The sequence below is a fragment of the Alternaria arborescens genome (genome assembly GCF_004154835.1).
Source record: "Alternaria arborescens strain FERA 675 chromosome Unknown contig_64, whole genome shotgun sequence".
Lineage (NCBI taxonomy): Eukaryota > Fungi > Ascomycota > Dothideomycetes > Pleosporales > Pleosporaceae > Alternaria > Alternaria arborescens.
Window position 1 is genome coordinate 41763 of NW_021167919.1, and position 15221 is coordinate 56983.

The 15221-nt window shown below is 51.8% G+C and overlaps 7 protein-coding genes across 7 annotated transcripts; 4 read left to right on the forward strand and 3 right to left on the reverse strand.

The window, feature by feature from the left end:
* Positions 1 to 431: 431 nt before the first annotated feature.
* On the forward strand, positions 432 to 1676 carry AA0111_g12026 (hypothetical protein; the record flags this gene model as incomplete). The annotated part of the gene is made up of 1 exon (XM_028645959.1): positions 432 to 1676. One exon carries the CDS (start codon positions 432 to 434, stop codon positions 1674 to 1676), a length of 1245 nt encoding a protein of 414 aa, XP_028500386.1.
* A 494-nt stretch (positions 1677 to 2170) lies between these two features.
* AA0111_g12027 (hypothetical protein) lies at positions 2171 to 3330 on the reverse strand (the record flags this gene model as incomplete). The annotated part of the gene is made up of 2 exons (XM_028645960.1): positions 2171 to 3110; positions 3158 to 3330. The coding sequence occupies 2 exons, from the start codon at positions 3328 to 3330 to the stop codon at positions 2171 to 2173; spliced, it is 1113 nt and encodes a 370-aa protein (XP_028500387.1).
* Positions 3331 to 3622: 292 nt separating this feature from the next.
* AA0111_g12028 (hypothetical protein) lies at positions 3623 to 4881 on the forward strand (the record flags this gene model as incomplete). Its single annotated transcript, XM_028645961.1, has 2 exons — positions 3623 to 4679; positions 4727 to 4881. The coding sequence occupies 2 exons, from the start codon at positions 3623 to 3625 to the stop codon at positions 4879 to 4881; spliced, it is 1212 nt and encodes a 403-aa protein (XP_028500390.1).
* A 3332-nt stretch (positions 4882 to 8213) lies between these two features.
* On the reverse strand, positions 8214 to 10487 carry AA0111_g12029 (Nucleolar GTP-binding protein 2; the record flags this gene model as incomplete). The annotated part of the gene is made up of 4 exons (XM_028645962.1): positions 8214 to 9182; positions 9510 to 9668; positions 9720 to 10317; positions 10390 to 10487. 4 exons carry the CDS (start codon positions 10485 to 10487, stop codon positions 8214 to 8216), a joined length of 1824 nt encoding a protein of 607 aa, XP_028500391.1.
* Positions 10488 to 10698: 211 nt separating this feature from the next.
* On the forward strand, positions 10699 to 11592 carry AA0111_g12030 (hypothetical protein; the record flags this gene model as incomplete). The annotated part of the gene is made up of 1 exon (XM_028645964.1): positions 10699 to 11592. The coding sequence occupies one exon, from the start codon at positions 10699 to 10701 to the stop codon at positions 11590 to 11592; it is 894 nt and encodes a 297-aa protein (XP_028500359.1).
* Positions 11593 to 12193: 601 nt separating this feature from the next.
* AA0111_g12031 (hypothetical protein) lies at positions 12194 to 13321 on the forward strand (the record flags this gene model as incomplete). The annotated part of the gene is made up of 3 exons (XM_028645965.1): positions 12194 to 12600; positions 12677 to 12889; positions 12979 to 13321. 3 exons carry the CDS (start codon positions 12194 to 12196, stop codon positions 13319 to 13321), a joined length of 963 nt encoding a protein of 320 aa, XP_028500358.1.
* Positions 13322 to 13476: 155 nt separating this feature from the next.
* AA0111_g12032 (hypothetical protein) lies at positions 13477 to 14701 on the reverse strand (the record flags this gene model as incomplete). Its single annotated transcript, XM_028645966.1, has 2 exons — positions 13477 to 14503; positions 14550 to 14701. The coding sequence occupies 2 exons, from the start codon at positions 14699 to 14701 to the stop codon at positions 13477 to 13479; spliced, it is 1179 nt and encodes a 392-aa protein (XP_028500361.1).
* Positions 14702 to 15221: the final 520 nt, after the last annotated feature.

A 15221-nucleotide genomic window follows, 5' to 3' on the forward strand; every position in this document is an offset into this window, starting at 1 on the left:
CACAACAGCGTAGTGGGAATCAAGTACGAGCGCCCCAATGCATGTAGGAAACCATCTTTCCGGAATTACCTTCGATCTCTTACACATGTAAGCCAGCATACTCGAGATCAGCCGAGATACCTTGACAACATGGCAAAAGCGCTGTCGCTGGCTGCATCTGGAGGCTGGCTCGGTAATGATGGAAGCTGGTCAACGTACACCCCCTATAGGCTTCAGAACTACCCCAGGTTTATGCTGACTAAAGTAGGTTCCTCGTTGAAGTGGGAACACCAGCACAAAGTTTCGCGGTATTACCAGCAATTCAAGCTCAGAATGTATGGCTTCCAGTTGCCGATGAGTGCATCAGATTGCAAGGTGCCTCAGCTTCCTGTGGCGGCTCTCGCGGAGCGTCTCCTTTCCAACAACGTCATAGTCCTGGGTTTCAGGCGAACATGTCGTCAACCTGGAAAGCTATCGGCCTTTATGAACTTGGCTTAGGGAGGAACTATGGAATCAATGGGAATGGCCTTTCCGGATTCGATAATGTTGGAGTTGATGGCTTCACGATGGAAAAACTGGCAATCACCGCATATGCCTCACCTGGCTTCTGGGTCGGCCAAATGGGGCTGTTGCCATTGCCATTAAATTTCTCAGAGACGATCAATTCGCCATCGCTGATATCAGCTCTCAAAGACGAGGGTCACATACCAAGTCTATCCTACGGATATCAGGCTGGTGCCCAATACCGCGGAAGAAAAGTACCTGCAAGCCTAGTACTTGGAGGTTACGACCTTTCGCGCTCTTCCGAGCCTCTCACAATCGACATTAATATCGTCGACATGGCCAAAGCTCTCACAGTAGGGCTTCAGGACATTATAGTGACCAATACACTCAACGGCACGCTCTCGATGGTCGACAATGAACGAATACTCGCTCCGATCGACTCGTCAATTCCTGAAATTTGGCTCCCAAAGTCAGTTTGCGATCGCTTCGAGTCCGCTTTCGGCTTGGAGTACCACGATGGGACCGGCAGATACGTCCTCACGGATCAGGCCAGGGATCGCCTTCGTGAGCTTAAGCCGACCCTAACGTTCACCATCGGTGCTGATGCCGTGACGGGCGGTAACACCACGCTGATTCAGATTCCATATGAAGCTTTCGATTTGCAAATTGGATATCCCATCTTCGCAAACGCAACGAACTATTTTCCAATTCGAAGAGCAAATAACGAGAGTCAGTACGCGATCGGCAGAGCATTTTTGCAAGAAGCTTACATCGGCGTGGATTTCGAATCTGGTATCTTCAATGTCAGTGCTGCCAAGTGGGACAACCTGGAGCCAAACATTGTAACGATCTCGAACAAAGAACGTGATTTAGGAACCGCCCGAGGGGGCTTGTCCGGTGGTACGATTGCTGGCATTGTCGTTGGCTGCGTAACGGCAATACTGTTGTGTATCGCGGGCACATGGCTCTTCGTGCTGAAACCGAGGCGAAGGCGAAGGCAAACCACAGCGCTGGATGAACCAGATGAGAAGATAGCTCGAGACGCGCTGCACTCAGCTCCAGAGCTGACAGGTACCTCCGTCCATGAGTTGCCAGCAAAGCACGGCCATCACGAACTCGGCGAGATGAAGATGGTACCTGAGCTGGGAAATGAAGAGCTTGTTCATGAATTGCCTTCGGAAGGCGGTCGGTGAGACTGAAGTACTAATGGCACGTGTAAGATGAGGGCGCGACAATGACGAATGGCGCTAGTGATTAGCCTGGCGCGCTCAAGTTTTGGTGCGTCGGCTCCGCATCACTTCCTCTGGTCAGTAGTCCAGAAGCAGACGCTTTCTTTGTCTTAAGTTGTTTCCTCGATACAATTGCCATGTGCACTACTTCCTCGCCTTGTTGCGCGCGCGAGTAGTAATTCCTCATTATGGTCGCCATAACCGGTCACCCTCATATGGCGTCCCTCCACTCGACGTTCCAAGGCAGGAGTAGGTGCCGCTCACGTCTCATCACACAGGATGGAGAGTGACGACGATCTCAAAAATGATGAAGATGCGGATGTTATGCCAGAACGAGCAACGGAGAAAGCGGAAAACCCTCCTAACTTCCTGGCTGGGCTTGAGTATTCGATATCAATGCATCTTGTCTGCATCCACAAGACACTGAACTTCAAATCTTCCTTCTTAACTGATTTCTCTTACATCGGCTTCTGCCCATACGTAATATGAAACTGCACATAAGTATGTATACTCGGGTCCCTAACCTCCCTCTTTGCGAGCGCAAGAATAATCTGCAAGTCATCAGCATTCCCTCCTAGTACCTGCGTGTAACCCCTCAGCATGTACGCTTCAAAGCCTCCTTCTAATATCATAATCTGCTCTAACTTCCCAATCGTGCGCAACCTTTTTGACCGCGGCCACGGGCCCATGGGTAACTTATATACCTCATCTTGCACGTTAGTGTAGCCTGCGTCTTTCATTTGCGCGGCCCAAGATCGTGGTGCATCCAGTGGTGCGCCCATCTTCTCTGCGATTTCGAAGTACAGACGGCCTGATTCTACGTAGCCGCTGTTGGGCGGTATGGTGTTGTCGTCGGATAGGGCGCCAGGGATTGTGCTAGCTAGTTGGATCCAGCCACCTGGTTTGAGGTGCGCGTATGCTTGACTTATCAGGCGGGGCCAATCGCGCACAGCAGTCATGAGATCGCGACCATGGACGAAGTCAAAGTGGTTCGGTCGATACGGCCAGTCTTCTTCCACATCATCGATCTCGAAAACGCAGTTTGGTGGGACGAAAGGTGGTTGTGTAGCCGCGATGTCTACGCCGATGACTTCCGTGTTGGGATACTTGTCCGCCATGTCCATGGCCCATATCCCGGTACCGGTTCCTAGATCCAGGACCCGGCTGTTTGCATCGGCAAGGGTGTCTTCCGAAATGGGTGCAACATATAATCGATCTTTGAGTAGGAGAGTGTATTTGTGGTGTTGGAGGTCGTTGCGGTCCAATTCTTTTTCGTCTATTGGCATCCCATAGTCGTGTTTGCCATATGAAGGATACAGACGACCTTCTATCTCCACGCCGCGTCTGACTTCTGATAAGATAGATGAGAGAAAAGAAGATGCGTCCGAATCGGCGTAGCTGCACAACGTCAACAGGATGTTTGTTCATTATTCAGCCCAGCTCACCCTTCATCAGTTGAATATTCGCTAGTGTCATCTTGAGCTTCAAGTGCATGGTGCGCGTTGTTCTCTTGGTCAAATTCTGAAGACGAGCCGGCGTCAATTCCAGAGTCGAATGCAGAATTGTGCGCCGCGTTGGGTGGAGGGCTTCGTGCTTCGGGGTCTTCCTGATGCGACATTTCCAACCGATCTAATTGCGAAAAGGCAATTCCTTTGTCACTTAACGGGGCCAATGATGACTAGCTGGTGGAGTGGCTGATAGCAAGGGGGTTTACGATGTGGGCGCAACGTGGTAATGTCAAGGATTTAGGGTTCTGGACCTCGGCCGTGACCAATCGCCACCGGTTTCGGCTGCCGCTGCTGTTCGGCAAAGACTGGGCCGACGAGGGGCAGACGACTTGTGCCTTGATCAGGATCGAGGACTGGCGTTCTCCATCTCCCAATCATCGCAATCGTTTTCTAAACTCTATCATGGCGGCCGATTCCACTCCGAGCAAGGCTGCTCTTTCTCTCCTCGACAACATTGCGCAACTCAGCGATGGCTTCAAGAATGGGAGTCCTGGCGCGAGAGAAGGGTTGCTGGACGCGTGTAGGGAGCTCATCGCGGAAGTCAGCAATCCATCTGAGAATATGCTGCAATTGTTATGGGCGCAACCCGCACATCTGAGCACACTTTGGATGGGCGCGGAAGTGAAGCTGTTTCAGGCCATGAAAGATGTCCCGGAATCTGGTGCTACTGTTGGAGACATCGCGAAGAAGTGCGAAAAGAATGTTGATCCGATTATTGTTGGACGCATGCTTCGACATCTCGCTGCTATGGGCACAGTGCGCGAGACTGGTCCCGGTACCTTTGCAAACACTCCTACTTCTTCCGCATTCGCCGAACAATCGTATCAAGACTCAATAAAATATATCGCAGAGAACTTTGCGCCGGCGCATCAATCCATGAAGTCGTACTTTGATCAGCGTGACTGGAAATGCCCCGACTCTAGTCTCGATGCGCCATTCCAGCATGCCTACAACTGCAAGGGAACCCATTACTTTGAATTCTTCCAGAAAAACCCTGAAGTAGGACGGCGCTTCGCTAGTATGATGGACTCTTGGAGCAAGGGACGGCCGCGGTGGTTCTCCAAGGATTACTACCCTGTCGAAGATCGGCTGATCAGCGGTGCCGAGAAGGATGTACCGTTTCTCGTCGACGTCGGCGGCGGCTCTGGGCACGATATTGAAGGTCTGAGGGAGGCATTCTATGGCCAGATACCAGGTACACTGGTGCTACAGGACAGGCCGGAGATTGTTGAGCTTGCGAAACTTGGTCCTGGGACGGAGGCGATGGCACACGACTTCCTGACCGAGCAACCTGTGAAGGGTGCGCGGGCATATTATCTGCATTCTATCATCCAAGACTGGAATGATGAGGTAAATACTGAGATTCTCAAGGCAATCGTGCCAGCCATGAAAAAGGGGTACTCCAAGGTCCTTGTGAACGACTTTGTAGTCCCCAATCAAGGCGCGCATTGGGCGCAGAGTAAGTCTTCTGAGTTAACGATACGATATACGACTGACATGTAATAGCTTGTCTCGACTGGGAGCTCATGGTCAGTCTTGGAGCCCGACACAGAACGGAAGAGGAGCACCGGAAGATGTACGAATGTGCAGGCTTGAAGATGACAGGTATTTGGCGGCACCCGCATAGTCTTGACTCTCTTATCGAGCTTGAGCTTGCGTAGACTAGTTCTAGGTAGCAGTAATGTCGTAGCTTATTGCCTTTATTGTCGTTGCGCCCATCTCAGATGATCTCGATCTCTTGCTCTTTCCCTTCACCACGAAACATACGCGGGGGAAGTGAAAGTGCAACACCGCCGTCCTGGTTCCAATTTGACCACTCAAAATAAGTGCCAGTCCTTCGAAAGAGATGGTCCGACCCGAGAACTGGTGTCAACACTAAACAATAGTCATGTGTCTCTCCTCTATTGAGGTCTTCCCCAGTCACAGGGTCTATAAGCATCTTGATATGTCTCCTTATAAGAAAACAATGAAGGTTTTCTTCTTCCAGGGATGAATCTGGATAATAGAAACCGTACCGCTGAGTAGTATCTGATGGATCGTTCTTCGGATCTAATCGACGTTCATCCTCGTGATGCTGGACACACGCTGTCAGGCGACCTGAGAGGCGTATGGATGTATGGCTTCCGTAGCCAGAATGCTGCAAGGGGATTGCGAACCCGGTAACAGGGGGTAAAGAGATGATGGTTGCCCAAACAGAGTTGAACGGTCGGCATTCCGTGTCTGGAACATCAGCCATATCTGGAGCATAAGGGAAAGTGATAAGTAATCCACAATCAACCATGCTCGCCCATGACCATGAAGGAGCGATGTCAAGTCGTTTTCCCCAGGAGTAAAATCTGATCCACAGGAGCTCGTCAAGGAAGAACTCGAGCCATAATCCGAATGAGGATGTCGCATTGAATTTTCTCTGGATAATGGAAGCGACCCCGGCTAGTGCGAGCAACTTATCAGACTGGTACCGCAACTGCTTCCTAGAATAATCCTCCCTAATGATCCGCCAAATTTTATACCAATCGACCCATGTCCCAGGCTCCGAGATACTTTTGTTGCCTAACGATACCACTCCTTCGTACAGTTGCTTGGGGGATTGCCACCTACTTCCTTTGTGGTCTTTGGTTCCTCTACACCCTTCGAAGTCCGGATACCGATCACATACAGTTCCCTCGCGGCATATCCAGTGGATATCCTTGGGTCCGAAATAGATTGATCTCGGTGACAAAAACTGTTCTTGGAAGCACCAGCCGCGAGAGTCGAGATTGAACTTGCCAGGCACGTCGTTACCGAACTCGCAGTAGTCGGCACTGATATACCCCAGAGATTCTCCGCTTTCATCTATGAGATGACACTGAGTCCACCATAGTGGATCACGACGGACCAGAAATGGCTGCGTGGTATTCGCGGACGCTCCGGCACAGATTGTGAACAGCGCATTAGCATACACCTCATCCATGTGTGCCGCTTCTTGATGGAAATCTCCTCCAGGCCCTTGCATGATACACATTGCATCTATCCACAGGTACCGTATGGACATACCGCGACAGACTGTAGCAGCATCTCGTGCGACCGTGGATAGAGACTCAAACGGAATCCTCCTCCGGAGTTCTGATTGATTCTCTGATGTGAGTACTAGCTGGGGTACAGATCCCCAACAATAACTCAGTGCTGCGTATGATCCACGACCGATAGTGCTCCCAGCAACTAACCTGATGTCATTCGTGTCTTGTGTTCCAAGATCCAACAGTCTTGTTGGTGCAAATCGCGTTGGAATACTGCGGCACTTCCAGTGTTCCGTGTGACATATCTGCAGCCATCTCTTGATGAATGCAAGACTTTGTTCCGATCCCGTGAAGGCTGATAGCAACTCAGGTGAAACATCTCTCTTGCTTGTACCTCGTTTATGGTACTTCACTCTCACAGAGCTGACTAGTCCCGATGAGCTATCATCTTCTGAAAGTCCGAGGCAGATGTAGTCAGTTTCTAGCGGACTTGGTACGCTGTACTGTTCCGGGTCACCATCGATGGAGGAATGGTGGAAGTTTATCAACACGTCTATGAAAAGCGGGCCGTCAGCCCTATCATGATACTCGTCCAATTTCTCCACAACGTTTTCGACTGTTCTGAGCTGATACCAGTCGGCAACACCCCCAACAAAGACTGCGCAGAGATGACATCGTTGTTCCAGTATGCCGTCAATGAAAGCTTGCATATTCGGACAATGTTCGACCTGTAACTGATGCTTAACGCCTTTCTTAAGAACCGTCATCAGCTGCCTATTGAAATTCTCGCAATACTGGCATAGCCAGTAAGGTGTAGCGGGCTCTTCGATGCCGGCTGACATAATGTGTATCGAGTTGACGTGATCGGACTGGGATAATAAAATGAGACTGAACGTGGGAGTATGAAGGTGATAAGATTTGATGAGGTAGAGGCGACGATTGCCAACGTTGTTGAAGGCAGAAGTGATCAGGCTGAGGGAGGGCTGAGCTGACAAAAGCGGGGTCTATCCCGCATGCGGACATGCATCTTTGGTGCGCGAATGAGAAACCATGGTGGAAAAGCCTTGGGAGGCTATGCTCCTCCGTACATATCAAAAATAAACGTAGACAAGAGAAGGCTGAACACGTCGAATGAGAGCGAGCGAGTGTCGAGCAATTTCCAAACATCACTCCACATTCGTCGTGCTCGCCGACGAGACCCTCGTATCCCCCTTAAAATGCAACAACCTCACACACGCAACCATCTCCAACGTCCTTCCATCAGTATAATACTTAAGCGCCAAACAATGAGCCATCTCACAACCCCTCGGCACCCACCCCAAATTCTCCATAGCCGTAAGAATCGGACGATCAGCCTCCTTCCCACGATATTCCCGTAGCTTATCCAACGCTTCCTCAACCCCTGTCTCAAGTCCGCACCGTTCAACCAAAGACTCTACAAACATGGCGCAGAGCTGACATTGCGGTTGCTGGAGGACGCTGTTGATGAACATTTGCATGCTTGGGTAGTGCTCAATGAGGCGGTCGTGTTTGAGCGTCGTGGAGAAAAAAGGTCGCAGTTCCGTCAGGACCCGATCGCACCAGAAGCATAGTTGGTGAGGTATAACAAATGCAGCCTCGGTGTCAGCCGGCATCGTGGGTATACTTCAGGGCTGGGTTTACATGATGGGGCCTGGAAATAGCACAGGTGATCAGGCCTGGAGATGGCATAGGTGATGAAGTTTGAAGATGCATAGGTGGTCGGGTTCGAAGAGGCAGAGATAAACAGGCCCGAAGAGAAAGAAGTGACCAGGGTTGAAGAACGCTGCGCTGACACAAGTGGGGTATCCTCTGCATCTGGGCATGCGTCTCGAAGGTGTGGAAGGAGCGACCCTCCGAACCGACTCCGCTGCAGCACAAGAGAATAGAACACCAAACTTCAAAACCAATACAATAATTGTGAGACATCGTAATATCGGGGTATCATTTGAATCATAAACTAACTAATCTTTTTGACCTTACGTGGTCTTTTGCCGCTTCTTCGCCTTAGCCAGCGCTTGCGTTATCGCGGCAAGCTCTTCCTCGACCTGTGCATCGTCTTCACTTTCCTCATCATCCTCAGCTTCGCCGCCTTCCTCATCGTCGGACTCCTCTTCATCATCATCATCACCCAACTCCACGCCATCTTCATCGCTGAAGCCGCTAAAGTCATCGTCATCGTCGTCACTCTCGTCTTGCGTAGCACCGGTGGCGTCTGTCTTCGCAGCCACGCTTCCAGCAGCCTCGCTCTCACCACCGCGCTTCCTCTTCTTGCTCATCTCGCCCATCAGGCCTTCGCGCTTGGGGTTGATGGGTCCGCTCACATCGTCACCCTCCTTGTACGGTGGTGGAGTGAACCATGGAAGCTTGCCTCTTATCCAGTCGTTCAAAACCATCTTGGCAGCACCGTCAATGTCGGCTTCACCGCCCTTGAGCAGACGACCACTCTTCCTGCACAGTAGCTCCAAGAACGCGACGGCATCGTCATTGTAGTCGGATGCCTTGATGTCGTACGTTCGCTGGAGATGACGCGGTTGTACCCGCTTCAAAACCTCTTCAATGTACTGTGCCGGGTACTCGACGTTCTCGACACGAACACTACCGCGGAGCAGGAGGTCCTGATCGGTATCGTTCTGGTTTGGTGGGACGATACCAGGACAGTCGATCATGTAAATGCGCTTCATCAAAGTGATGTATTGCCAGACCTTGGTCTCACCAGCGATGGGCGCAACAACGCACACCTTCTTTTTCCGCAGAGTGTTGATGATGGACGATTTACCAGTGTTGGGATAACCGACCATGCCCACGGAGACTTGTTTACGGTCGCTGTGGAGAGAGCTGAACTGTCGGAGAAGGGCGATCAAGGAACCTTTACCGAAACTATTGTTAATGGAGGCGTGGAAAGCAAGTGTGGGGAACTCCTTGCTGAGGTGGCGTACCCAGGCGGCCTGTCAAGTGTCAGTGCTTGGCCATCAACTTGACATGATAATGTGCATCGATGATGGAATGTGCGAAATATTACTAAGAGTACCGCCATGAAGGGGCCTGCGAGTGCAGAGACGGTCCTCAACTCAAACAAATCACGCGTGACTCTATTGATCGGCAACCAAGACGGTTGCGATCGACCCGCAATCAAGACGATTTTAGGACAGCGAGCCACTTTTGATCTTCCCAACTTGTAACAGAACCGTATTCATAGAATAGGAGTAGGTCCTTGACTTAAGGAGGGTGTGTGGATGATGGAGGAGTGGAGTGTGTAGGGGAAGTGAACTTACAGCAACCTTAGAAGGAACAAGATCGACCTTGTTGAGGACGAAGACCAGATGTTTGTGAGGTGCCTCAGTACGAATGTACTTTTCGACGGAGCGGCAACGGGTTCCATCAGGATCACGGGCGTCCAGAACGTGTAGAATAACATCGGACGAGTCGATGACCTGAAGAATTGATTAGACGTGGCTCGATGGAAACATGGCTTAGGTCTTTACCTTGTACAGCTCGTTCCAGATACGCTTCGAAGTACCCTTCATGAAGATGAACTCGCGCGCGGATGTAAGCTCGCCATTGGGGTTGTCATTGAAAGACTCGTTGTCGTTGGTCTCTGCCTCTCCAGACGTGCCCGACAACAGCTTGGCCTGCTCAAGGCGCTCCACGTATGTCTCGTGCATGCTTCCTGTGCGACCAGCAAGATCCTCAATTGAGCTGAAATCAAGCTTCGGTCGTTTCCGTTGAGCTTTGGGGCCAAAGGTCTCTGAGAAAGGCTGACTGCCGACGGCAATCTTGGCAGCATGCTGCTTCAGGCCGGGGATCTGGCCTGGTGTCTCGATCAAGCTCATGGGGAGCTTGTTGCGCTTCATCAGGAAGGTGGTAGGGTCGGAGGCTTGCGCCTGTACGGCCGAGCGGAAGCTGTCCAAGGCATCTTGCGATATTACTCGCGTGTTGTTGAACCACTTCCTGTTGGGCTCGACACGGGCGACAGGCGCATCGCGGTTCTGGTAGACAGCAGCCTTGGTGATGTCTCCCTTGGCGTTGCGCTGAGCCTTGCCATCTGTGAGGCGCTTGAGAACCTTGACCTTCTTCGCATCGCTGGGAAGCTGTTAGTGAACGTGTGCTGGAAGAAGTTTGCTGGCGCAAAGAAAGGAAGGCGCAAGAACATACCGGTAGAAGTTGGTGCCCTTGACCTTGACATTGCCCATGCCATCGCCCGTCTTGCCCTCACGCTCCTTGCGGACCTTTTCTTTCTTCTGGACACCCATTGCGACTGCTTCCTGGAATTTGTCGAGTTGGGGGAAGAGTGAAGGGTACAAGTTGGCGAGCCAGACTTTTTTCCAGTAAGATCACGCTAGCCGCGGCTGGGGCACGCTAGTGAGTGGGACACAAGGGCCTTGGCACCGACAATTTCGAAGCAGGCGCGACGACACCACCGCAGCACCTCCGCATCCCAGTGCAAGAGGCAACACCGCTGCAATGCCGCCAAGGATACCTGTCGCCAATGGCTGGAGTAGCAGTCTATGTGTACGGTCCTTCTCGTCCACACCCACATCCCTCGCCCTCGGTCCGCAATCACCAAACTACATCGAGGTTCCGAAGCCGCTGCAGCCCACCTACCCGGCCAAGCCCACGGTAAAGGGACATCTGCCTATTCCCCGAGACATCTTCAAGACGAGGAACAAGCACCCAAAGGAGTCGGACATCTTCATCGGCAGGAGCACAAAGGAACCCAAGGAGGTCAAGGTTCCAGGACCATACAGCCGGGATGCCGACTACCGGTTATACAAGCAGCGACTGGCGGAAAAGAGGAGAGAGAACTTGAAGGAGGGTGTCAAGGAGCTGCACGAGCGCAAGGTCACATCAGAAGCACAGTACCTGGCCAAGATCCAGGCCATTGGCGCGAAGAGGCGGGAGCTGGCCACGGCCCCGCGTCGCGAAGTTGACATCTTGACCGAGACATCCGTAGCCAAGGGCATTCGCGACTTCCTCACCGACAGCCTTCCTCCCCGGCCAGACATCACCCAAGCCCGTAAAAAAGCATATGATCGCCGAGTAGCCAAGATACAAGAAGTCCGCGCATCTCGCCTCCACGATCTATACACCAACGCGCGCGAGTTCATCGTAGACGAGCAGCAATTGGACGAGGCCATAGAGGCGGCTTTTGGTACCGAAGATGCGCCTGTAGGCTGGGACCACAAGGGCATCATGGGCCCACGCGCGGAGGGCAAAGAGGGTCTCAGCCCGTGGCATGGACCCCTACCCGAGGGTGTGGGCGACATGCTCAACAAGCTCAGGGGAGGCGAAGGTGTTGGCCTTGCCAAGGAGCGCGTCAAGAAGGTGGCCGAAGAGCTCACTGGCGGCAAGATGTAGGGCCCGCACAGGGGCCGTGTATCAAATACTTATGTGTATACCAATGCTTGGAAGTTTTGAACGACATAATGAAATTGCGTGTGCGGTTCATTTACATTTGAAGTGAATGGCTTCCTCACTAACCGCTTGCAGTGCGAGTGTTCGTCAAAGTCGGTCAAGAAATCTAAGAAGAGTTTTGTTTGTGGATACAATCTACAAGGTCATTTCGCAATTTACGACAAACGCCTCATCCTGTCTTTGGTATTATGTCTCGCCCTTTGACGGTCTACTGATCGCTACTCTTATTCACGATCTATCTTTGAGCATGACTTGGTCAACTGGAAGCGGCCATTTCGAGTCCTCACCTGGAGTAAGATCTAGCAACTAATTCAAGCGTTTGCACAACTCTCACTTGTATCAAGAACTAATCAACACTAGCCTCACGGCGGTAATTGATCACGCTTCTACTCTCACTGCACCCTCTTCTCTTAGCAGCCCCCATTGACTGGATCCGCTCACTCACTACCTCAAATCCAACTTCACATCTTCTTCCACGATCGTCTACTCTACACCTCCAACCACTCTCACCAGTTCCCTCCCACTAGCAAAACTTCAGATCACCATGAATCGTTCCCTACTCTTTCCACTCCTCCTCCTCCTCCTCTCAGCCTTCGCCATCGCCAATCCCCTTCCAGATAATCCCAACGCCACTTCCACAGGATCCAGCACAAAGCATGATCCGCTCAACCAGAAGCCCGCCCACGAACGTCGCGGTATCGCCTACAACGACGTCAAATACGCCAAGTACTTCCAGTATGACCGCCACGACCACGTAACCTGGCGCTACAACTGGGATTCCTCGAGCCCGCCTTCTGATGCGTGGTTCCGATATATACCCATGCTGCACAGTCTGAGGGACGATCATACAAGCAAGTGGAAAGACAACGCGGAGGCGCAGGCGAGATTGAACTGGGTACAACAAGAGATGGCGACGTGGTTTTTGGGATTTAATGAACCAGATAACTGCATGTGAGTAAACTCAATTCATTCAATTGCCGAAAGTCTTGGTACACTGACGGTGGTCGCTATACTAATGATTGATCAGTCCTGATGCAGGCGGCTCCTGTATCGACGTCCCCACCGCCGTCGCCGGCTGGAAGAAACACATGCAACCCCTCTCAACCTTCAACAGCAAAATCTACCTCGGCTCACCAGGCGTCACAAACGCCGCGCCATCCGACACCCAGGGTCTCGGCTGGCTCAAGAAGTTCTTGGAGACGTGCGACGAATGTACCGTCGATTTCATCAACCTCCACTGGTAAGCCCCCTCGTCATCACATGCAAGCCTCAACGTGTCTTAACAACTCACCGGATACCGTAACATGAGGCTGACGATCAGATTTACAGGTACGGCTGGGCCCGCGACGCCCAAAACTTTAAAGACCATATCAACGACGCCCGCAAATTCGCCAACGGCCTTCCTATTTGGATAACCGAATTCCGCGCTGATGGCACTGACGATGAGGTCAAAGCATTTCTAGACGATGTGATGCCTTGGATGGATAATTCACAGGACATCCATCGGTACTGCTACTTCATGGCTCGACCAGGTCCAGGCATGTTGATCAATGAGGCGGAAGATGGGCTGAGTGATATCGGAAATGAGTACAACCTTTACCACGTACATCCTGGTTCGGATGTAAAAGGCGCAAATGGAGAGAGGTGGTGGGAACATGGTCGACCAGCTTAAGATGACGGGAATTGCTAGAGCGAGAAGGGGAACATCATACATCGAGACAAAAGGGTTTTTGTCAAGGTATCCGGAGTTCCAAAGAGATATTAACATGAATCGGTATATAGAGTTCTATCGTCATTAGTGTGGGTCATTAGTTACATATCTCATCTTTAGCTGCTTGGATCCCAAGGCTGTCCAATAGCCTTCCTGAAACCACCCTCAAACACATCAATCGTCTGATTCATATTCATTCCACTCGCAATGGCCAGCTGGAGCATGATCCTCGCTTGAATAGGATGCACAAACCCTGACTTCGCGAATGTGGGTGTTCGAGCCGGACTAGACGGTCCATGCGGACTGCGAGTTCCCACAACGATCTGAAGCCCGCTGTCCAACGCTTGAGTAATCTCTTCCTGGCCACTTGGTACGCCGCCGTTACCAGTACCCGCAATAACGACACCTTCAGCGCCGTTGGCTTGCGCGTCCAACACTAATTTGCCATCGAACTCGCGGGCTGCGTAGAGGATGTCGACCTTTGGAAGCGCAGGGTACGTAGGATGAGAAGACACGGTGCCGATATCGAAGTAGTACTTATACAACGGCTGGCTCGGCGTATTGAAGAAGATGGGCAGACTGTTGATAAACATGCCCAGATCCCCACCAGACGTAGGACCAAAAGCATCCGGGTTCGTCGAATGCAGCTTCGTGACCCAATATCCCGGTATGATGCGCGCATTGAAAGCCACCATTAGACCTCGGTTCTGCGACTCTGGGCTTGCAGCTAGCATCACGGCGTCGAAGAAGTTGGCTTCTCCGTCCCAAGAGAGATGGGTGAATGGACGCATGCTTCCGGTACCGACAATGGGCTTTCCGCAGTTTACGAGCGAGTCCATGAGGAAGGCTGTTTCTTCGAGAGAGTTGGTGCCGTGGGTGTATACTGCACCGACAATGTCACTGTCTTCTGAGCAGAGTGCATCGTGGGCGAAACGCGTCATGTTCATGACTAGAGCGTCATTTGTTCCTGTCGAGCCATCATCTTCTGTGGTCCAGTTCGAGACGGCCAGTTGCGTGTTGTTGAGAAGGTAGGGATTGCGGGCAATAATGTCCTCTCCTGTTTGGCTTAGCTGGCCGTATTGTGTGTCGTCAAGAGCACCGTATATTGAGCCTCCTGCAATGGTGCCTCCGGTGAATAGGACACTAGAATGCGTTAGGTGTGTAGACCACGTTCATCCGCAATACCTACAGAACTTTCGGCAAACTACTGTTACTGCCGAGCCATGTCAGACCAAGTCGCTCACTGGCAGTTGCTGCTTGACGTGGTTGGGACTGCGAAGCTGTCGGTGCCGCACTCGCGATAGCACCCAGAGTAGCAACCGCGATGTTAGAGAAGCGCATGGTGCCTGAACGATCAAGAGTCAACAGACCTGGTGCGCTGATATCTCCGATCAGGCATCAGATCTTATACTCCGTCCTACCATCCCACCCACCGTCGCTCAACTCCTCCGCTTACATCCCCGGCCATTAATCTACCATCTCGCCGGTTACGAGCCGTCATGTCGCGTATGACATCACGACATCGTGCATATCACTCTCTTGGCATCCAGTTTGTATGAGGAAGGTGTTGAGCTGAAGCTGCGAGTAACGATGAAGTTGTTTATCATTCCTGCGTTATCGTCGAAAGATGCGCGAAGCTAAGCTGCGAAGCCCCACGTTTGCCAAGAGCGGGGATAATAACTCTAACCACATTGTCGGAAACTACGTCCCGTCACGATATGGTGCATCGATATCTCACTGTGGTGTCATTGCGGCCTCGTAAGGAGATTTGGGCTTGGAAAATGGATGAGCATATGGGTAAGGGAGAGGACATGACGATGACGACATCGTTACCACGCTTACCGATAAGCCGCCATGCCGA